Source organism: Bos mutus, chromosome 2 (assembly GCF_027580195.1).
Source record: "Bos mutus isolate GX-2022 chromosome 2, NWIPB_WYAK_1.1, whole genome shotgun sequence".
NCBI lineage: Eukaryota > Metazoa > Chordata > Mammalia > Artiodactyla > Bovidae > Bos > Bos mutus.
This window is the reverse complement of record NC_091618.1, coordinates 11319308-11343629: the sequence shown is the minus strand read 5'-3', so window position 1 is coordinate 11343629 and position 24322 is coordinate 11319308. Positions and strand designations below refer to the sequence as shown.

The 24322-nt window shown below is 40.6% G+C and overlaps 1 protein-coding gene across 3 annotated transcripts in view; it reads right to left on the bottom strand.

Moving 5' to 3' along the window:
• The window catches only part of GMEB1 (glucocorticoid modulatory element binding protein 1), a 38672-nt gene continuing 14350 nt past the window's right edge, over nt 1-24322 (bottom strand). For all 3 annotated transcript variants that reach the window (XM_070384186.1, XM_070384197.1, XM_005900883.3), the window contains 8 exons: nt 23981-24063; nt 23090-23214; nt 22009-22112; nt 19273-19430; nt 17549-17680; nt 15924-16061; nt 10842-10964; nt 1-6626 (listed from right to left, as the gene is read on the bottom strand). In XM_070384186.1, coding sequence (XP_070240287.1) covers nt 5926-6626; nt 10842-10964; nt 15924-16061; nt 17549-17680; nt 19273-19430; nt 22009-22112; nt 23090-23214; nt 23981-24063 — 1564 coding nt within the window. In that variant the 3' untranslated portion in view covers nt 1-5925. The remainder of the gene's footprint in view (nt 6627-10841; nt 10965-15923; nt 16062-17548; nt 17681-19272; nt 19431-22008; nt 22113-23089; nt 23215-23980; nt 24064-24322) is intronic.

Here is a 24322-nt window from a genome sequence, read left to right as displayed (position 1 = left end):
TATCTGTTGTTTAGAGTAGAATATAAATGTTAGTTTCCTCATTGTAAAATGATGTAAACAATGCTATTGACCACGCAGGACTGTAGTGAGGATCAAATGGATTAACAATGTAAAGTGCTTAGAACAATGCTTGGTACATAGTTATCCTTCCATAAGTATTGGCTATTATTATTATTAATAATATTATTCATGCATCAAATATCTATCCAGCCTCTACTACATGCCAGGCACTGTTCCAGGGACTGCAGAACAGCAGTGACCAAGAGGTGAGAAAGGCCCCTGCTCTCATGGAGCTTCCATTCTAGTTGGGGGAGAAAAAAATACATGTATATCAGGTGATAGTAAAAGAAAGAAAAATAAAGCAGGGTAAAGGAAAGTGGGAAGCACAGTGCAGAAGGAAACTGCCACTCTTCATAGGGTGGGTAATCAAGGAAGTCCTCTCTGATAAGGGAACATGTGAACGGAGACTTGAAGGAAATGAGGTATTAATAATAAGCTCCGCAGCTACCTGGGGGGAAGAGTGTGCTTGAAACCATTGAATCAAAAAATAAGCTGCAAAAAATAAGTATTAATAGATTGGGGTTTGTAATAGGGAGTGACAGTGTCTGTTAAGAAGCCATGTTTCACCTAACACAGGCCTCAGTTCCAGTCTGGTGCTGCTGTGAGGAAATGTGGACCCAGTGTTGTCAGATCTTCTGGGCTTTGGTTTTTGTTGTTGCTGTTTTTTGAAGAAAAGTTTTATCCTAAATTTTTCATGTGAACTGTTCCTATGTTTGAAACTCTGTGTAGGCATAAACGGGGCTTCCCTGGCGGCTCAGATGGTAAAGAATCCGCCTGCGATGCAGGAGACCGGGTTCAATCCCTGGGTCGGGAAGATCCCCTGGAGGAGGAAGTGGCAACCCACTCCAGTATTCTTGCCTGGAGGATCCCATGGACAAAGCTCCTACATTAAAGTCCAATGAGGAACCCATCTTTCTTTCTGGATCACTACCCAGCCTCAGATTTATCTTTGTATGTGACCCAATGCTAATGTCCACGTGTCTTCAAACTAGAAAAATCGACCCACGTCATAAACCATAGTTACTAGCAAAGGCACATAGAAGCAAGAGAACCCAGGGTTAATTTCAAAGTAGAGTGTGGCCTACTTTAGGATGAGAGGGCTTCAGGAGTCTTCAGGTTGGGAGCCTCATAGACACAACAGAAACTTCAGGTAGTTATGAAGATGTAGTTAAGAATCATACTGGGCTGCAATAATTTATCCAGCAAACAGGCATGTCTCAGCCTGGGCTATGGACCATAGGTAGAGAATCGATCAGGTGTGAAAGATAGATTTTAGAATCTGTGTTCTGAGGAACTTCGAGCACAAGCATATCCCAAAGATGCCTCAATTCAGGTGATGACTAGAGTTAAGAAGGCTGTTCTAGAGTAAAGACTGAAATCTCTGGATGTACGGTGAGGTTTGGGTCTTGGGGTCTCCTTGGAAGGAAATGATTGTCTTGAGTTGTTGATAAGAAAGTTATTGCTAAGAAAGGCAGAGTTACTACATGGCAGGATTTGGGAACTAAGTGACACTGGTTTCTCCAAAGCAAGGAGGATGGTGCAGCATGGTGAGGATGTTCAAGGAAAGTAGAACCTTCTAGAGGGCGCGCGATTGCCTAGCTTGGGACTAAGAAAGGTGTTCCAGGTTGGCAAGGAAAACTAGAAATGACTCAACTAAGGCTATCTAAGAAGAGAATACCAGGGGCAGAGAGTGCTAGTCTAGCGGAACTGATCCTTTGTTTAGCGCATCAGCCTTGCTTATTATTGTAGTACGTTACAGACTACACAAGAATTTCCCAGGGAAGAGGTATCCAAGGTGTGAGGGGTCTGTGATCAATTGTACTAGGTTGTTGACTGAAAAGGCAGGGGCTAGCTAACCTAGAATCTGATTTGTCTCAGAAAGGACTATTTCCTCAGGAGCATTACCCAAGTGAATCACAACTCATGCCTATTTTGAGAATTCAACCTTTTCTTTGTCCTTTCTGCCTCCTTGAGAGTTGTGGGCCAGTTATAACTCAATGAACTGCTGCTACTAAGTCGCTTCAGTCGTGTCCAACTCTGTGCGACCCCATAGACGGCAGCCCACCAGGCTCCCATCCCGGGATTCTCCAGGCAAGAACACTGGAGTGGGTTGCCATTTCCTTCTCCAATGCATGAAAGTGAAAAGCAAAAGTGAAGTCGCTCAGTCGTGTCTGACTCTTTGCGACCCCATGGACTGCAGCCTACCAGACTCCTCCATCCATGGGATTTTCCAGGCAAGAGTACTGGAGTGGGGAGCCATTCTCCAAACTCAATGAACTAGGAGTTCCATATTTCGTACTTGATTTCACTATCTTTATCATCAAATGTTACCAGTACTTCCCACCATGCAGACTTACCTTTAATGCTTTTCATGAAATAGGTTAAAATGCCACCACTAAACAGTCAATCCACCTGGGTTGAATGTTAAATTTGAGGGTATCTGGATTAATTCTGGTCTTCCTCCCCAAATATGGACAGAAGCATAAAAGAAACTTCACATGAAACAGCTTGAAATCCTAAATATTTAAGTCTATTGTTTCTTTTTTTAACTTTGGAATGGCAGGGAGTTTTGTTTTAATTGGGGGAGGGGACAGGGATGGAGCCTGGAAACTGAAAAGGGGAAGAGAACAGGCACGCACCAGACAGGGGCATGGCCAAGGTAAGACAGCTGAACAGTTGCTTCTGAGCCCTTTGTGAAAACCACACTGCAGGAATGTTTGGGGCATTTACCTTCTACCAGCTAAAGTCCAGTCCTGTACTGGATTCATCTGCTGGAAACTCTGAGAAGCTGATGAATGACTGGGCTTTCTCCAGTGGAGTGGTCTCAGGAGAGCCTATCTAAGCTGCTGACTCTGCCTAGCTCTGGAGGCAGAAGCAACAAGACAGCGGATTTTTTCCCCCTTCTTGTATACCTAAGTCCAACAACTTGAAAATGGAATCCAAAAAAGTAGCCAAAAATGGTCTGTCCTAAATCAGGTTAGGTATACATCTTCTCCAGGAAGTACTCCCATTATTTACTGATCTCTGCCTCCAAGCTGGGTTAGACGCTTGACCCTTTGTTCTCTCTTCTCCCAGCCAATAGCTCTGCCACTGCACTTATCCCATTGGATGATTAGTTTCAGTATCTCCCTAGAGAAAGGCTTAACCATTTTGTACCTTTGGTAGCCTTCTGAAATCCATGGACCAGCTCTCGGAACAATATTTATCAATGCGTGAAATAAAATACATAAGGTTACAAAGGAAACCAATTATATTGAAATACAGTTCTTAACTCCAGACAGTCTCTGGAGAATGAGTCCCTTGAGTGCATGGACTGAGCGAGGCTTCATCTCTGTACTGCGAGTGCCGAGCACAAAGCCTGGCACATAGGTGACACTTACAAACATTCACTTAGTGAGGGAACAGAAAGATAGATGGCTACTGGAAGCTCAGCCTGAGGAATGATTCACTGCAACTGCTTGTGCACACAGCAGTGCCTTGCGTGTGTCTCACCCCATCTGAGCTCATTTAGACCAGGGCTACGAGGAAACCCACATTCAACAACAGGTACATAGCATTGAGCAATAACGACAGGCTATTGGAAGACCAGGAAAACAACATAGCTCATGTATTTCCACCAGGTGGAATATTCAGAGAGTGAAAAGAAACAGGCTCTGTCTTTAGGAGGCGATCTCTTGACTTAGGAAGCATGATGCTCACACTACTTTAAAACAGTACCAACATCTCTGAAATAAGAAAGGAACCTAAGCTAGCATGTAGGTGTTCTCTAGGGCTCCTCCTCTGTCCAGAGTTAAGCCTGTTGTCTCTAGCAAAGAGAAAAGTGTCCTTAAAAACCACATGAGGGATGACATGTGCCTTTCTAGGTTCAAGTAGTAGTTTTAGACTTAGGCAGAAATTTTGTTTATGTACCAAAAGAAAATCTAAAGAAGCAAGAAATAAAAGTCATTTTCCTCACTAAAGATATATTAAGGGCCAAAGCTTTGTTCTAAATTGATTGCTCTGTCTATTGACTATTCTGAAAAGAAAAACAAAACCCCGGACAATCTTAAAGCTGAAAATCACAACTGCATGGGATTCAGAAATTTCACCCTTAAGCCTTTTAAGATTGACCCTTCCAAATGAGAGGGCTTCTCTAGCTATACACAGCTATCGGAGGGATGGCAGAACGCAGTTTTCACTTGCTTAACAACAGGGTTTCCAACATCCGTTGGAAGAAACATAGCTTCAGGTGGGTGCCTTCAAAAAAAAAGAAGGAAACTACAGGTCAAAGTTTTGTTTTTAATTAAAAAAAAAAAAAGACCTCCCACTCCTAAGATGTGTGCTTTCTTTTTTGACCTACTTTTCCTTTAAATGGTCTGCAGTTTCCCTACATTTTTCCTAGTGCAGTAAACAATGCATTCTTTAGAAATAAAAACCAGGGTCCACTCTTGCCCCAAACACTGAAGATGGTCAAAGAGAAAGAATCACAGCACAGAAAATGGGCCCAGCTCCAAATATACAAAAACATTAAAAAAAGAACAAAACAAAATACCCCCTCCCCACCCAAAGACATTATGATTACATTCCTGGTACATTTCCTATAATATAATGCTGCAGACAATGCTTCTTTCCCAGGAAGTCCAGCTTGCTCAGGAGACATCTACTTGATAGGCTGGGATATTGAGTCCTCCCTGCCAAACCTAAGGGTCTTTTATGAGCTCAATATCTCACAGAAACATCTGTGGTATAAATGGTAGAAATGAATCTAAAAGGGGATGAAGGCAGGCAGCCACCTGTCACTGTTCTCTGAATCAGCCAAAAAGCTGAAGAGCGTGGGATCCAGGAGACAGATGCCATTAACCATTCAGGGATACAGGGGAAAACAAGAGGAAGCACCAAAGGAGTGGCTGCTTTTGGTTCCAAAGTCAAGAAAGGGCCCTGCAAAAAAGGGCAGTTGGTCTGGAAGAGGAAATCTCCTGCTCCTGGAGTCATGCAATAAAAATGATGGCCTTGGAGCCCCAGCCACCCAGAACAGCCACAGTCTAAGGACCAGAGCAATTTTATACCACACCACAGTTTGCAAATGAATGGACTAGGAGGGTAAGTGCTTTGACAGAGCGGCTGCAAGGTAAGCCTTAGCCCCAAAGCACAGCTGTGACATCTCTGGATTCTTATCTCTGCCAAGCTGCAGGTCCCTGACGCCACCTGCTTGGTGAAAATGTACCCTTCCGCTTAACACTGGCCTTGCCTCAAAACGGCACCCATGGTGGTAACCCTCAGAGACAGCAAGAGGCATCAGTAGCACTTCTGGAAGTAAGATAATTTCCTTGCCCCATCCTGGCCAAAGCACTTCCCTTTTTAAGCTTCTGCTAGTTTGTTATCTTCCCCTCTAAGCAGAGTCAACTCACTTTTGTTTGGGGGTTTTGCACTGGCCTCTGAGGGCTTGTTTCAGGATACAACATCAAGTATACTTTTGCATCCATGTGTGAGTGGGTTGCCTTCAGGGTCAGATCTGTGTTCCCTGGTTTGGTCAATGCACCTTATGAGACTAAAACCACGTGTATACACAGAGAGACCAGCCTGGAAAGTGACTTCTGGAGAGGGTTTCGGGTTATCTTGATGCCTCCCCTCAAAGAAATAACTCTCTTGATGTAAGACGGTTAGGACATTGAATGACCTACTCTCAACTTCCAGAAGGGCAGCTTGTTTTGTCCATTTTTCAGAGAGGGGCTGGAAGGGACCCGACATGTTCAGTTACAACAATGAGATCTTGTTTTTTTAAAAAAAAAAAAGGATCCTATGTGGAAATGAGTGGGACAATGATAAAAATAAACAAATAATTAAAATTCCAAACCAAAACATATCTCCTGGCCCCAAGACCCCCAGTTAATCTTCTAAGACCACAATCTCCACATTGTGGACTTGATGCTGGTGTTCTTCCATCTCAGCCACGACTTTCTCCTCAGTCCTCAGTTCGGTCTCCAAAATGACTGCTTTGCCCTCAGTATCCTCGGCCTCTGGGTCTGGGGCTGGGTCAATCTCAATGATGGTCTGCCCATCCTCTGAGGTGCTTTCAACTGCCTGGATGGCCGAGGTTAGGCCAGACTCCATGGCCACCAGCTCCACAGGGCTCACCATGGTGGTCATGTTGCCCAGGGTACTCCCATCCTGCATGGCGGTGGAGCTCAGCAGTGCCAAGCTAGACGAAGGGTGGATGGTCACTGTGTCTGGTGAGCTGCTCTTGGCTGAGGAGACCACTGTGGCATAACGGAAGAGCTGAGGGCCAGAAGGCAGTGTGTGGACAGTCACAGGACTGGAGCCCTGGCTGAGGGTGGCCACTGGAATATTGCCCATGGAAAATGACTGACCCACTGGTGTGATGGTGATGGGTGAGATGACCGTGAACTGAGGCTGGTGGACAGGAGGAGAAGGGCTCAGGACGGTGGTGGAGGCTGGCCGCTGGAGCCGGGGCCTTTTGGGAGGCTTAGGAGTGCTCACAGGCATCAGTACCACATTTTGAACTGTCTGGGATTTCAGCCTGTGATCCTGGGCTTGCTTCTTCTGTTCTTCCAACTGGCGTTCCAAGTCTATGGAAAAAAGACAGACTTTGTGTAGAGAGAAGCGTAATCTTGGGAACAGTAAACTAGGAGTGAGGAGACCTGGGGTCTTGTCCTGGTTTTGCTACTATTTAGTGACTTCACTTTCACTTTTCACTTTCATGAATTGGAGAAGGAAATGGCAACCCACTCCAGTGTTCTTGCCAGGAGAATCCCAGGGACCGGGAAGCCTGGTGGGCTGCCGTCTATGGGGCTGCACAGAGTCGGACACGACTGAAGCGACTTAGCAGCAGCAGCAGCAGCCTTAGGCAAGTCATGTTATCATTTTGAAGAAGGAACCAGACTGGATCTTTACAACTCCACCAGTTATTATATTTCATTGTGTGATTATAGGCAAGGTGATAATTCAGAATCTTGCCATACTGTGATCCTACTACAGCTCAACTCTAGAAGCTCCTGTGGCATTTTGCCACCTGTCACCAAAATGCAAACCGAAGAAGTCTCCATTTGGTCTAGTAGTTTATATATGCCCTGCCTACAGATGAAAATAATATCTGTACAATCCCTTTGCAGTTGCCATGGACCTACAAAGGAGCTACAATGGCCACTCTGAAAAACAGTGATTTCCAAACTGTCCTTCAAGACAGGATCACTTGCTGGTGACCCAGATGGCTTTAATCTACCATCAGCCCCAGAGAAGTCTACACAAAGTTACAAAGGAAGTCCCTAAGAATTACAATACTGAAGGAGGTCTTAGAGTTCTAACATATTCATTTTGACAGAGATCCAGAGAAGTAAAGCTATTTATTTAAGGTCACAGAGCTTGGGCCAAAACAAAAGTCTTCTGATAGTCAATTTGGTGGCCTTCCCACCCCAATACACCTATCACTATCCCTCTCCCAAGGGTCTAATCCAACCTTGATGACTACTGGTGAGTCTGATTCTACAGCAGAACTTCTCTGCTGCTTAGCACCTGATATACATCCAATAAATAACCAGTTACACCCGAAGAGCACTATTCTTCCTGTGCGACACCAAGAGCAAGTCAATTCCCTGCTTGGAATAAAAGAGTGTGTATGTGCATGCATGTATACTAAGCCGCTAATTCGTAGGGATAAAGAACATAGTCAAAAATTTTACAACGCTGTCTTTTAAAGGTTATAAGATACTACATTTTTCTCCCATCTTTGGTGGTAATCAAAGAAACGTGAACCTAAACAAGATATCAATTAAATGTATAGTTTTAAAAAAGTTAAATCAGAGTGTATTATAAAAAACAACACCCAATGTTGGGAGCTCAAACTTGTGAACTAAATTGGTATAATCTACTCGGAAATTTGATAATAGGTCACAGAACTCCATAAACAAATATCAATACCATTTAGCCTCAAGCTTAGTCCTGTGAAGTAGCTTATTTCTTTATTTTTGGGGGGCCTCACGGCTTACAGGATCTCAGTTCCCCAACCAGGGATTGAACCTGGGTCACGGCATTGAAAGCCTAGAATCCTAACCACTAGACCACCAGGGAACTTCCATGAAGTAGTTTAAAAGGACATAAGAAGAAATGTTATATTCATATAAGTTCACTACAATAAATAAGCCTTTGAAGAAAATTTTGAAAATTTAAATTCATCCCTAGAAAAATGTCGAGGTAAAATACTGTGTAGGAACTTGAAAAAATATTAGTATATCATAGTGAAAAAAGCAGAAAACACAACTTTATGTATATTGTGGTTATAACTAAAATATATGGACAAGGAACCAGAAGCCTACATTTCTAACAAAAACCATCTTTCAGACTGTTCTACCAGTCTGAAAGAAGACAGTGCTACCCTGGGCTTCACTGTCAAGGAGTGATGTGATCCCAGCAAATCATTTACTCTCTCTCTCCCTTTACTGGGTTATCTGTAAAATCAGGATAACAGCCTATAATATCCCTAGGAAGATGAAATGAAAAGGGGGATCTCTGAGAATACTTGGTAAACTGAATTTAAAATATAAACTGGACATAAAAATAAGTTTAAAACAACCTAAATTGTTCTTCTCTTACCAAATGATCTTTCTTGCCTTTTGTTTTCCCAACTGACTATATTCTACATCATATAAGATTGATAATCTATACCTCTAACTTGCTTTGTACCTTATTTCGAAAGCTTCTCATGACTTTTCTCTGGATATAAATTGTCAGGGAATGTTTAACAGGAGGATTCCTACGTGCTGTTTCTCACAAGTCCTTTGTTTCTTTTTAAGTGGAACAGCACGCTGCTCCCAGGAACTGAGGTCATTGTGTGAGACAGGCTTGAATCGCCTTTAGTAAACATTCTCTTTACAACAAAACTGCTTAGTCTCAATTCCCTTTCTTGAGATATGGATTGTCTCCTGACCTTGTGACCATCATCATCCCTTGTTCCCTTGGTAATGGTTACTGTACATTTGGTTTTCTGATCTTCATCACTGACGAAAGAAACTTCTTGTACTACGGCCTATATATACTCACAGAAAAATCATTATAGCACCTTTGCTCCATCAGAGCTTGGGTCCCCGTGTCTTTCTTTCTTTCTCTCTCTCTCTTCAGCTGATTCCTCGGACCACAGAGACCCGTCTTGCTCACTCTCCTGCCCAGGCTTCTAAGACTCGCTAGAGAAGGTGCGCTGTGCCTTCACCCCCCATCGACAGGGTGCCCGGTGCCTTCGTGAGAGACCAAGTCCTGTGTCAAGGACTTTATTGGTTTTCTGCGTAAACCAGGGAGTATTAGCCTCTTTCTCTCTTTCACTTTCTTATTGTTGCCTCCAGACCACCAGGTCCCGGTCCATTAAAGGACCCCAACAAGTGGCGCCCGAACAGGGACACTGGTGTACGTGGCATTTCGGTCGGAGGGACTCAGGACCTATTGAGGTTGGGACCTATTGAGGTCAATAAGTACTAAAACACGGGTTATACGGCTGGAAAGCCCCATCATTTCTCTACTTTACTTCACCATTTGTTTAAAGCTCAGGGACTTTTGGTTTCGGGCCAATGAATAGAGGCTTACTTTCAAACACTGGTTAAATGTAATCCTTGGTTCCCTGATAAAGGCAGTTTTGATTTAGAAATTTGGCACTAGATCAAAGAAAATGTTAGACGAGCCACCAAGCAAGGAAAAAATATTCCAATTGATTTCTGGCCATTTCAAGGTAAATTCTAACCCTCCTAATATTCAACAACAGACAGAACACTTATTGCATGAATATGAATTAGATGATAAAACTTTACAAAAGGCCCAATTAGAACAACATAAAATATTTCAAAATTTTCTTACTAACCCTGCCCTAGCTGCTCCAAATGCTCCTCCCCTGCCAACAGGTGCAACTCCAAAAGTCTCTCCTTTGTTGGAACCTAATGAAAGTTATACTAATTTGTAGCTAGATTAGAAACTGCTACTTCCTGTACTGTAATTAGAGAAGAAACCAAGAAACACCACGTAGGAATCCTCCTGTTAAATATTCCCTGACAATAAATGATAATTCCCTTTGTTCTACCACCATACCTTCCATATGCCTCTGCTACAGAACTACTTTTTGCACATATTTCTAAGTCTGCTTTCCCTTGAGTTCCTTGAAAGCCCTCAAGAGACTGAGATTACCTCACTCAACATTATATTTCTAAAATCTAGCTTGGAGACCAGCACAAAGCACTGGGTTGGCCAAAAAATTTGTTCAGGTTTTTCCATAAGATCATGCAGAAAAACCCAAATGAACTTTTCGGCCAACCCAATACTTATTTAAAGGGTTAAATTATATATATGCTCATAATTTCTGATTACCAGAAATAAGGGAAGTGCAAAATGTGTATCTATCAACCAACTCAGTATTAATAATGTAAAAAAGACAAGGGTCAGCTTTATTCTTCTGCCACTTATATTACTGGGCTAATGGAGCAATCTAGCAGACATCTTCATCCTTCAAAGATATAAAAGGAGGATCATGTTGCTAGTTTTCTTTTCTTTCCTTTTGTACTTCTCTGCTTGACCTGATTCCACCTCACCCAGGACTGTGTACAAAGAAAAAGCCAAATCTAATACTATGTGATTTGAAAGAAAGAAAGACAGAGAAGGAAGAAAACAGAAAAGGCAGGAGCGAGGGAGAGAGGGAGGAAAAGAAGGAAGGAAGGAAAAAGCCAGTCCAGTCCCAACAGAAGACAACAAAGAAATGCCAAGACTCGATGATGTTAGTATATCACCAAAGAAAAGAGAGAAGCTATACATACCTGTGAGAGTATAGAGAAACTGCTCTTCTCCCTGTTCTACTTGGTTCTTCCTGTTGTCCAAAACCTTCTTAACTGTGTCCATTAGGCCAAATGTATGTGCTACATTGTTAAGAACAGCAGCATCTATTTAAAACAAAATAGGTCTGTCCAGTTAAAACAGAAATGCTCCACAAACTCCCTACTATGCTACTTATAAATATAAAACAATTCAGAAATTAGAATGCTAATTGCATTTTCAAAAAAACAAAGATTTATCACAGGGCATCCCTGATGGTCCTGTGGCTGGGACTCTGCACTCCCATTGCAGGGGGGCCTGGGTTTGATCCCTGCCCCACATGCCTCAACTAAGACCTGGTGCAACCAAAGAATAAATACAAAGAAATGAATATTAAGTAAAAAAGATTTATCACATGTGTAACTAATTTTTATTTAATTGTTATATCTTTATACATCTCTCCATATAAATAAATACAAAAATAAGGGAAAAAATCTTACATCTGGTTATAGGTTCTGACTTGGTTTAGAAAAACATGGTCATTCTGGACTCGCCTGGCAGTCCAGTGGTTAAGACTCTGCTTTCCAATGCAGAAGGCACAGGTTTGATCCCTGGCCGGGGAACTAAGATCCCACATGTTGTGTGGTATGGCACAAAAAAGAAAGAAAAAGAAAACATGGTCATCTACTAAGCAGAGCTAAGTCTGAATCTTGGTTTTGATGTTTCCAGTCTGTGTGACCTTGGGTAAGTCATTTCACTCCTCAGTTTTTTCATTTGAAACAAATGGGACTAATAATACTTACTCTGCAAAATAGATATGAAGGTTTGAAATATCATATGTTAATTGCCAAACATGGGCATTTATTATTATTAATAGTATTATCCTTATGCCCCTTTAAACAAAGCTTCTTGAAAGAGCTGTTACTAACTGAGCTGTTATTAACTCAGACCACTTCTCTACCTATAGCTAGCTCTCTTCCACAGTCATCTCATCCAGTTTCATCAGTTTAGTTCAATTCAGTTGCTCAGTCATGTTTGACTCTTTGCAACCCCACAGACTGCAGCACACCAGGCTTCCCTGTCCTTCACCAACTCCTGGAGCTTGCTCAGACTCATGTCCATTGAGTCGGTGATGCCATCCAACCATCTCATCCTCTGTCATCCCCTTCTCCTGCCTTCAATCTTTTCCAACATCAGGGTCTTTTCCAGTGAGTCAGTTCTTCACATCAGGTGGCCAAAGTATTGGAGGTTCAGCATCAGTCCTTCTAATGAATACTCAGGACTGACTTCCTTTAGGATGGACTGGTTTGATCTCTTTACAGTCCAAGGGACTCTTAAGAGTCTTCTCCAACATCACAGAGCAAAAGCATCAATTTTTTGGCACTCAGCTTTCTTTATGGTCCAACTCTTATGTCCATACATGACCACTGGAAAAACCATAGCTTTGCCTAGATAGACCTCTGTTGGCAAAGTAATGTCTCTGCTTTTTAATATGCTGTTTAGGTTGGTCATAGCTTTTCTTCCAAGGAGCAAGTGTCTTTTAATTACATGGCTGCAGTCACCATCTACAGTGATTTTGGAGCTCAAGAAAAGAAAGTCTGTCATTGCTTCCATTATTTCCCCATCTATTTGCCATGATGTGATGGAAAGGGATGCCATGATCTTAGAATTTTGAATACTGAGTTTTAAGCCAGCTTTTTCACTCACCTATTTCATTTTCATTAAGAGGCTCTTTAGTTCCTCCTCACTTTCTGCCATAAGGGTGGTATCATCTGAATATCTGTGGTTGTTGATATTTCTCCCAGCAATCTTGATTCCAGCTTATGCTTCATCAGGCCGGCATTTTGCATGATGTACTCTGCACATACGTAAGTTAAATAAGCAGGGTGACAATATACAGCCTTGATGTACTCCTTTCCCAATTTGGAACCTGTCTGTTGTTCCATGTCTAAGTCTACCTGTTGTTTTTTGACCTGCATACAGGTTTTCAGGAGGCAGGTAAGGTGGTCTGGTATTCCCATATCTTGAAGAATTTTCCAGTTGGTTGTGATCCACGCAATCAAAGGCTTTAGGATAATCAATGAATCAGAAGTAGATGTTTTTCTGGAATTCTCTTGCTTTTTCAATGATCCAATGGATGTTGGCAGTTTGATCTCTGGTTCCTCTGCCTTTTCTAAATCCAGCTTGAATATCTGGAAGTTCTCAGTTCACATACTGTTGAAGTCTAGCTTGGGGAATTACGAGTATTACTTTGCTAGCGTGTGATATGAGTGCAATTGTGCAGTAGTTTGAACATTCTTTGACATTGCCTTTCCTTGGGATTGGAATGAAAACTGACCTTTTGGAGTCCTGTGGCCACTGCTGAGTTTTCCAAATTTGCTGGCATATTGAGTCCTGTTTCATAGTTTTAAGTATCATAGACATGCTAAGAACTCCCACATGTAGCTATCCAGCCCAGATCTCTTTCCTACATTACAGATTCATACTTCTGTTTAGTCAAGTGACATCTCCATCTGAAGTCCTCATAAGCATCTCAATTTAAAAGTCAAAAGTCAATTTTGATTTCCTATCCCAGCAGTCTTCATCTCAAGTCACCACTCATAGTTCAGACAAAAAATACATTAGTTATCCTGGATTTCTTTCTTTTTTACCTGACATCTAATCCATCAGCAAGACCTATCAGTTCCACATTCAAAACATATCCCCAGTATGATCATTTCTTCCCAGGTCTACCACTACCCACTTAATTCACACTATCATCGTCTCTTGCCTGAACTAACTCCTTCAAGAGTCTTCCAACTGGTCTTCTTTTTTGAACTATTTATTTATTTATTTGGCTGTGCTGGGTCTTAGTTGCAGTATGCAGGATCTTTAGTTGCAGCATTCGAACTCTTAGCTGCAGCATGTGGGATCTAGTTTCCTGACCAAGGATCGAACCTGGGCCCCCTGCATTAGGAGATCACAGTCTTAGTCACTGGACCACCAGGGAAGTACTCTAAGTGGTCTTCTTGTTTCTATTCTTGCCCCATATAATCTATTCTCCCCACAGCAACCACAGTGATCTTTTAAAAATAAAAATAAACCTGATCATTTTACTCTCCTGCTCAAAATCACTATGATGGCTTAATGTCACCTTAAAATAAAACCCAAAGTTTTATCTTTGGATTTTATCTGACCAAAGCTTATCCAAAATGTCCCCCCTGCTTCTGTCCAACTTCATCACCCATCACTGTTTCCATTAACAGTCCACTGGAGCCATATGTCAGCACTCCTCTAATTCTTTGAACCCACTCAGTTTACTGTCATATCAAGATCTTTGTCCCCTCTGCCTGGAGTGTTCCTTCTCCCAGTCTGTCACATGGCTATCTCCTTCAATTCAGATTTCTACTCAAATGGCGCCTGCTTAGAGGGGGCTTCTTTGACCACCCTGTCTAAAAGAATCACCAGTTTTTTATATTAGTTGCCTTAAAAAAAAACAACCTCCAATCATAAAAAAAAATTCTGCTGTAACGTTTAAGCGTATTTACATAATGTAAATACCAGGGGCTTCCCTGGAAGCTTAAATGGTAAAGAATCTAACTGCAATGCAGGAAACCCCAGTTTGATCCCTGGGTCAGGAAGATTCCCCTGGAGAAGGAAATGGCAACCCATTCTAGTATTCTTGCCTGGAGAATTCCTTGGATAGAGGAGCCTGGAGGGCTGCAGTCCATGGGGTCATAAAGAGTGGGACACAACTGAGCAACTAACACTTCCTGACTTCCTTACACATAGTATATGAGTCATAAAGAGGTAACAATACACATCTAACAAATCTAAGGACAGACTTAACTAAACATACAAGCTTATGAGACCTCATAATGAGCCCTTTTGTATCAGATGATTAAAACATTTTACATTGTGCATGACAGCAAGTACCCTGTAAGTATGCAGAAACACTTATAAATGCACACAATAGTTCTGGGAGCCTTAAACTAACAGAATACGAGAATTGTCTAAGACAGGCGGATTTCTTCAATTTCCAAACTCTATATATCTATTTATATCTATATTGAGAGAGAGACAGAGAGACTGCTTTCTGGCACCATTTACAAAGGCAAAAATTACCTGTGGAAAAAGCAATGCCAAACCTGAGTTTAAAACCAAGGTATGCTAAAAACAGAGCTACCACATATGATCCAGCAATCCCACTCCTGGGCATATATTCGGAAATGATGAAAATTCCAGTTTGAAAAGATATATGGACTCCAATGTTTACAGTAGCAATTTACAATTTGCAGCAATCAAGACATGGAAGCAACCTAAGTGTCCGTTGGCAGGTAAATGGATAGAGAAGATGTGGTATATATATCCAATGAAATATAACTTAGTCATAACAAAAGAAAATATTGCCATCTGCAGGAACACAGATGGACCTAGAGAATATCATACTAAGTGAAGCCAAAGACAAATATTATATAATATTATTTATACAAATATAAATATTTGTATTTATATTATATATATAAAAATATATAACAAAATACATATTTATATATATTATATATATATAAAAATATATATAACCTAACAAAATAATACAAATGAATTTATTTACAAAATAGAAACAAACTCACAGACATAGAAAACATGTTTATGGTTACTATTTCCCCCATGGGAAGTGGGGGAGGGATAAAGTAGGAGTATGGGATTAACAGATATACACTACTACATATAAAATACATAAGCAACAGTGATCTACTGTATAGCACAGGGAACTATATTCAGTATCTTCTAATAACTTATAATGGAAAATAATCTAAATATATATAAATATATACACACACACAAAACTGAATCATTTTGCTGTACACCTAAAACTAACACAATATTATAAATCAACTACACCTCAATTAAAAAAAATATTTTACAGTTAAAATTTACAGTTATGAACTTTGTATAGTAACTTACTGTTTTATGATCCTTAATTTCCTAATCTGTAAAATGAGGATAATAATACCTGTACCTCAGTGTTTCATGAGGCTAATAACGTCTGCCTACAATTGTTACTGTTTAATAAAGACCACTATCGTTAGGATTAGTATGTTTACCTGTGACCTGGAAGGGAGCCTGGACGAGCCGCTGCTGAACTCCCCTAAGTAGCTCCTCTATTTCCTTCTGTATATTGCAGACAACCTCTTCCATCAGTCCAACATCAGCTATTCCTTTCCAGAACATCAAAGTGTCCTCTGGCAAAAAAGGATAAGACAGAAGGCAAATAAGGGATGCTACATATACTTAGGCTTCCCAGGTGGCTCAGTGGTAAAGAATCTGCCTGTAATACAGGAGACATGGGTTTGATCCCTGGGTCTGGAAGATTCCCTGGGTCTGGAAGATCCCCTGGAGGAGGAAGTCCCAACCCACTCCAGTATTCTTGCCTGGAAAACTCCATGGACAGAAGAGTCTTGTGGGTTATAGTTCATGGGGTCACAAAGAGTTGGATACAACTGAGCACACAAATAAGGGATGCTACATATGCTTAGGTATAGCTCTACAATGTTAAGTTCAAAAAAAAATTTTTTTCCATGCTGTGTGGCTTCATGGGATCAGTTCCCTGACCAGGAATTGAACCCAGGCCCTAGCAGTGAAAGCCCAGAATACTAACCACTAGGCCACCAGAGAATTCCAATGATTTCTTATTCAGGCATTTCTGGAAGAAGAAAAGAAGCTTTTGGAACACCAGCTGCCACCTTGAGTTGGTACATAACTATTTGGACTCCAGGTAACTGTGATAATTACCTCACTGGGTCATACCTCTGGCTACAGGGAATGGGTATCTTCCTTCAATAAAAGTATTAAATTAAATATTAAATACTAAAACATTTATTTAAATAATTTAAAGATAATAATACTGGAGTGGGTAGCCATTCTCATCTCCTGGGTTGGGAAGATCCCCTGGAGTAGGAAACAGCAACCTACTCCAGTATTCTTGCCTGGAGAATTCTATGAGAGAGGAGCCTGGTGGGCTACAGTCCATGGGGTTGCAGAGAGTCAGATGCAACTGAGTGACTAACACTTGCACTTTTCACTTTTAATATATAATATTTCAAAAGTTAAATAATAAATAAATTAAAGACATACTCCCTCTAATCCTATACTTAAAAACACCAAAATGAAATAGTTGAATAGGTGGGGGTATAAGCTCCCTGAGGGCAGAGGTTATGTCTTTTTATCTTTCTATCTAGATCAAGCAACAGTGCCAGCTAAAAACAGGCAGCGATAAACATTTGTTAAATGAATTAATGAAAGACGATATAAAGCTTCTCCTGTCCCCTTTAAGTGAATCACCATTAATCATCATCTACACCACCTGCTTGCTAATTTTTTCTTCTAAAATCTTGCAGTTTGGTTTATCTAACGAATGTGCCAAAGTTGGAATCAGTGTGGCAGCATAAGAAGATGGACTCCAGAGCGAAACAGCTGAATTCAGCTCTGATACCAGTTGTGTGATTGGTCTTAGGCAACGTACTAAACATTTCTGAATCTCAATTTCTTCATAAAATCTAACTTTGCAAGGCTGTTACATGGATTCAAATAAGATGTTTGCAGCTATAATTAGTATTAATATGCATAAGAAAGACCAGCACAAGTAATGAAGAGCCTTTCTGTGTCCATAATCATAATGGTGATAAGAATTACAAAACCTTGCAAGAAATCTGCGCGCCATAGATAGTACCTGAAATTTCCTCTGAGTCTTTCTTCACACCCTCCTCTGTGGCCATGGTGACAGCAGCAGTGAGAGCCGAGTTCCATTCCAGCCCTGCCTCTTCCATGCTCTCTTCTGAGATGGCAATCTGTGTGATGCTACCTAAAAGCAGTGCATTAAAGGGAAGGCCAGTGAATTTTATGAAAAAGTCACAGCTATCCTTTCTCAGACAGCCAGAGATCCTGCTATTTAACTTATGGCCTTTTGTCTGCAGGTCCCTATGTTAAAAACTAGAATCCTAGGTAAGCCAGGATGAACACTGGCTTTCCTAAAGAAAACCTGCCTTGCAGAAAATGCTTTCTTCTTACTCTGAATAGAAAGTGAAAGATAACTTACAAAATCACAAAAGAGCAATCTGAGCAATTATATTTTTGAAAGAGACAGAAGGTAGGCATGATTGCCAGGCTGTACCCAGACTTAGTGAGGATGAGGAGGACTTGAAATAATTGAAAAAGAAAATTATGGTGCTTAGTCAAGAGCCCTACTCCAAGTGTATTTGATACTAACCATCTAGAATATGTGAAGTTGCTATAACTTACTTATCAGCTGATGTAAGAGAAAGCAAGATAAATGAGACAAAAAAAAAAAAAAATCAGGTAAGAGATCCATGAATAGCAGATTCACAGAGGAAAAACCTATTGCTATCGATTTAATATTAAGGTTTTAAACAAAGAGAATTGAGAAAAATCAAACTGATCCAGACAGAAATATAAAATGTGGATTCTCCACTGTGAAGGATATCAGCAAACAAGCAAAATATCAATATAGATGATCAAGAAGGTTCAGCAAAATAAAAAGAAAGTAGATAATTTCACAGCATTTTTCACTTCTCAAGTCAAAGTGTCATACCACCAAATATTCACACTGCTAGATATTTTATACTTTCCCAAAAGAAACTCAGTGAGATTTGGCTTCTACTCATCCAGCAGTTAGGTTGGGAACAGAACCTTAGGGTTGACCAAAAGAAACCTTGCGAAGTCATTTTTAAAGCACAGTGCCTTCCTTACACTGCATTCTGTGTCTCTGTCAGGCATATTTTTAAGTCTCCTAGAAGTAGTTTAGACACATTCTAAGAACTTTAGCTGCGCTAAGTTTCCAGCTCAACTAAATCCTTAATAATAACCTCAAATGGTTATATCTTTCCTAGAGAGCCCTCATTCCAAACTCAACAATACTGAAGTGTGTGCACACCCTATCTTATTTGTGAAGATGTCTCAGCTTGTTTATCTGGATTCCTCCCAGACAGAGCTCTTTGACTCTCACAGCAGAGTCTCCAGAGTCCAGCCCAGTCAATGACACACTGTTTTTGAGACTTCTCAGTTCAACAGCTGAAAACCATTCACCATTCTAAATCCAGTCGCCTGCCTTGACCATCAGAATTGCCAGGGATTTTCAAAACAATCTAATTTCAAAGATATACCAAGCAGCACTGGGACCAAAGTAAACTGTTAAATAAACTCATATGAATCCCCTTTCTAACGTTTACCATGCATTGTAATACAGAAACAAGGAAGGAGGACTGGCCAGTAGGAATAATTTGGGAGAAAACAGAGTTCTTTCTAAAGCGTGGACTCCTACCCAAGATTACCATATCTTCCATCAACACTCATGAGAATTAAAAACACAAAAGAGAACGAGGGGAAAAGTACTACTGAGCAACACAATGGGTTTTCAGGTGGTTTCCTACCCCCTACCATCGGCCGATGTGGGCGTCTGCACCACACTTGTCTGCTGTCCTGGCACTGGAGCTCTTGCACTGCTGATAAGAAGATCAAATTTGGTGCTTCTGCAGGTATTGGAGCAAACCTTGTCATGTTGGTAAAAATCAATCTGTCCGGAGTCCATCATTTTCCTGTGCAAAGAGAGACAAGAAGTACCAGTTCAGCCTGTACTTCACGTACAGGGAGGAGACAGAGACAAAGTTGCGGAGTCCGTTCTATGTATTAGTGAAACCTAATAGTATTCAAGTCCTTAGGTCGCAAAAATTCTAACTGGGGCAATAAAATGTTCATGGTCCTGCCCACATGTACAAGCACTCCTCTTCCCTCCCTAGTCTACTCATTATGAGTATTCTCTTTTATTTCCCGTTATCACTAAGTTTTAGACATATAATTGTGACACTAGCTAAATTTCCCCATAGAATCTCATTGAAACCAAACCCTAAAGGGGAAAAGACTAACTCATATCCCAGCACAATTGAGAAAAGGCACAGGCGGATTCAAATTTTGTGGTTAGATTCTGAAATGTTAGTACTTGTAGACCAGCAAGATCTGTTGCCACTTCTGGAGACATAAAACTTCAGCACATGTCTTTCCTTTGAAAAAAAAACAAGAAATAACTCTCCTATAAATACAGAGCAAAGCTGATTACACTAAACCCCCACTATAAAATGTCCTTATAACTAGATTCACAAGACATTGTTATTATAGGCTAGGAGCAAAACCATAGGATATTTTAATTAGAGTAAACTCTATGTTATAATGTTACTTGGCTTTCGCTGAAGATTTTTTAGGCACTCTGGGTCTTTTATATTTGGGGAGAGTTGGCATATGCTTATTTATCTCGCCAAATAAAACAACCCAAGAACAACAAGAAAAGTTAAAGGTATTCACCTCCAATTTCATTCAACTAATAATTAACACATACAAATGATCTGGAGTGAGTTTTTCAAAATTATGCCTCTGACTATACAGATAACACATGAAGAAAAAAATTAACATTTCCTCTGGAAAATATAAAAATTATTAAGAAAACAATTGCTCCTTAAAAAAAAAAATCCCCCAACACAAAGATAATGTCAAAAAAAACAAAGATAATGTCAACATTTTAGCATATGTTCTTCCACTAAATTTACTTACCTATATATTTTTTAAAACAACTAAATTAACTGATAGTCCATTTTGTTTTCTTTTTTACATTATAAGCAATTTTCCACGTAAAAAATCTTTAGGAATATTTTAATGTATAAACCCATATATTTAGATGAGCCATAATTTACTTCAGATACACCTTGCTGCTAAGTCACTTCAGTCATGGCTGACTCTGTGCGACCCCATAGATGGCAGCCCACCAGGCTCCCCCGTCCCTGGGATTCTCCAGGCAAGAAAACTGGAGTGGGTTGCCATTTCCTTCTCCAATGCATGAAAGTGAAAAGTGAAAGTGAAGTCGCTTAGTCGTGTCCGACCTTCAGCGACGCCATGGACTGCAGCCTTCCAGTCTCCTCTGTCCATGGGATTTTCCAGGCAAGAGTACTGGAGTGGGGTGCCATTACCTTGACTGTGTATTAAAGCAGACTGTAATTTTCACTATCCTGAATTATGTTGCAATAAACCCCATTATACTTTAATCTCTATAAGTACTGTAGTTTTTCTTTAGACAGATTCCTTAAAAAATTGAAGACAAAGAGTAAGAGGCTTTTAAGGCTCTTGATACATGTTCTGCGGAGAACTTTTAATTCTTGACCACATTTTAAAATTTTCTATCAATAGGTGACTGCTACTGATAGAAAATAATGTTAATTTTATGGGTAGGGGATGAAATTATGATAAACTTGCTGCAAAAACAGAATTGGTGAGAATATTATACATTCTAATTTCTGGGCTTCCCTGGAGGTCCAGTGGTTAAGAATTCACCTTGCAATGCAGGGGACACGGGTTCAATCCCTGGTCCTGGAAGATCCCACATGCTTCAGGGCAAATAAGCACATGCAGCACAACTATTGAGCCTGTACTCTAGAGCCCACGAGCCACAGCTAGTGAGCCCACATGTCACGACTACCAAAACCTGCACACCATAGAGCCCATGCTCTGCAATGAGAAGCCTGTGCACCGAAACTAGAGAGTAGGCCCCACTCACTGCAACTAGCAAAAGCACATGGCAGCAACAAAAACCCAGCACACAGCCACAAAGAAATAAATAATTTTTTAAAAAACTATTTGCATTAAAAAAAATAACGTTTATTTCTATGGCACAATGACGGCAAGGATTGCATTCATTGTGCATAACTGTTTCTTATGAACAGCAACCTTCTGCTTTACCAGATTATCCCAGAATTTGTCTGTCAGCCTACATCTCCATGGTAGCCACTCTTTCTTAGCACCAGGCTTAGCTCCACCTATGCTGAGTGATCTCAAGCGAGACTGTCATCTACTCCTGAGCTTCTCTGCACAGAGACGATCCTACCCAGCATTGTGACATCACAAGAATTTGCCCTAGATGCTGGAAGGAGTCGATTTAATTCAATTTTCCTTCTCTCACAGGGATTTTAAGAACAAGTTGATGAAGGTCAAATAATACATGGATCATTCAAGCCAATCCTTCAGACAGAATAAAAATTCAAGTTGGAGAGGAAAGACTGGATTCTCTGGATTCTACCATGATTAAGTACCCCACAGTCACTTCAAAGGTGTGGATTTGCTATTAGAGCTCACCTGAGCATGATTCCACCCAGACGAATAGCTCTCTTCCAGTCCTTCAAGGTGGATTTGCCAGCCAGATGAACAAAATGCTTGGGGCTGATCAACTGATCATTGAACTAATGTAAAAGGAAAAGTCCAAAATAATCCAATGTTAATTTAGGCAGGCCATGAGGGAAAGAAAGACATAACTCTATTTGTTACAAACAAAACAATACCCAGATGACATCTCTCATCATAGCCTGTATTCTCTATCTTCCCATCCTATTGTGCTAGAGGAGGTGATCCTTCTCTGGCCCTGTCCTGGTGTTAATATATTGATTAGGATATAAAATCCATTTGTGTCCTGAATCAAGCAGATGGTTTTGATATTGCAAAGGCTATTAAAATAAACTGAAGTTATCTATCCAGCCCTGATGACAAGATTCAGGATCTGGTAGAAAGAAAAAGGATGGTAGAAACCAACAGCACTGCAGAGCCTCAAAACTCTGTAATCCTTAATGATTCCAAGATGATGCTACTGACGGTGCCTACTACCTATGGGTAGAGCTGTGGCTACCAGCGGAGACAGAATAAGCAATTATTTCCACATTGTGCTCTCATGAAGATTATTTTCATCAGTAATAATTTTGAAGAAATTCTGCCAAACTACACACTAGTATAAGGCATTTTACATATACCATTTCACCTTCCAACAACCTTACTGTGTGCGTATGTATGTATAATTATTTGTATTTTAACATATGAAGCTCTGAAATATTACCTGACCAAGGTCACCTAACTAGTGATAGAGTTGAGACTCCATTCATTCAACAAAATATTTACTGATAAATATTCAGAGCACTAGTCCAAGTGCTAGGGATACAATGGTGAAGAAGACAGACAAATTCTCAGCTCTCAAAAGACTTGTATTCTGGTGGGACTTGAACCCAGGTCAGTATCACTCCAGAGTCCTTTTTTTCTTTTAAACTGTGACACCAAGGGACGCTACAAAATTAAGAACACTGAAATGGTGGGGAAGAAGAGGTTCTAAAACCATACCCTTTGAAAACAAGGAGCCCCAAAATAGACCCCAGCAAGGAGAAAAGACAATTACCTTGACACACTTTACATTTATTCCTGGACATACAAACTTCTTCCAAAGGAGAATGGCTTTGCTCTCCCCACAAGTTATGGGGTAAGCAATTTCCATATCCTCATTTGCTTCTATAGTGCTTGCATCTTGCAAATGGAAAAAATATCAGTTATTTATCAAACACTCTTCTTTAAAGTTTAATTCAACAGCTCTAGTCTCCTGGTTCCTCTGAGGGGCTAACAGTTCACAGTGATTCGTATTGTTTAGGAATCTTCTGGAAGAAATGTGCCAGACACTGTGCCATGTGTTTTTACAGGTTCAATCTTTTTTAATTCTTAAAACAATCCTGTGAGGCGGTCATGGTTTCCTATGTACCTGTATGGGACTCAGAAACGTGAAGGGATTTTCCAAGGTTATACAGCTAAGTGAGAATATGGGATTCAAACACCAAGTCTGACTAATTTCAGAGTTCCTCTTCAGTTTCTTTCCACTCTGCCTTCCAATCAGCACCTCATCAGCAACTTCCCTAATGACAGACACCAACCTTGAGACTCCAATTTCTTTGACAGATTTCTACTGATGAGAAGTCTTTTCAGTAACCCTAGCAAACTAACGTTAAACATCAACTGATAGCCCTAGCAGATCGCAGTGTCTCTTGATGTACCATCATCGAATTGATGGCTACAGCACCAGTAGAGCACATTGGGTAGTGAGGTGTGGGGGGACGGGAAGGGGAAATCAGGCACAAAAAGCAAGAAATCTCAACCAAGGAGGCTAAGGTTAAAAGTTCCAGAACAAGGCTTCCCTGGGGGTCCAGTGGTTACGACTCTGCGCTTCCACTGCAGAGGGCTTCACATGCCTCAAAGTGTGGTTAAAAAAAAAAAAAAGTACTAGAACAACAAAAGGACTTACCAATCCCTTCTTCAATTTTGTGTATTGTGTGAGTTTCTACTGCCACAACTGCCGTATTGTTCTCAGATCCAGCTTCATAAATCCTGTCGTAAAAGTGTCCATCAATAAACTACATAAATCACGACAATATTAATATCCACAGCACGGGGTTAAGAAATTTGTTTTAATCTATCTCAAAAGGAATAAAATAATATACTTTACAACTTGATGTTAGTGTTCTGACTCAAGCCCCAATGTATCTAAATTCCAGGCTGCCCAAGACTGCTTAGCAGCTACTATCGTGGAAATGAATCAACAACCTTCCTCATCCCAGAGGAAAAGTTTCTCTTGCTACTCTATTTA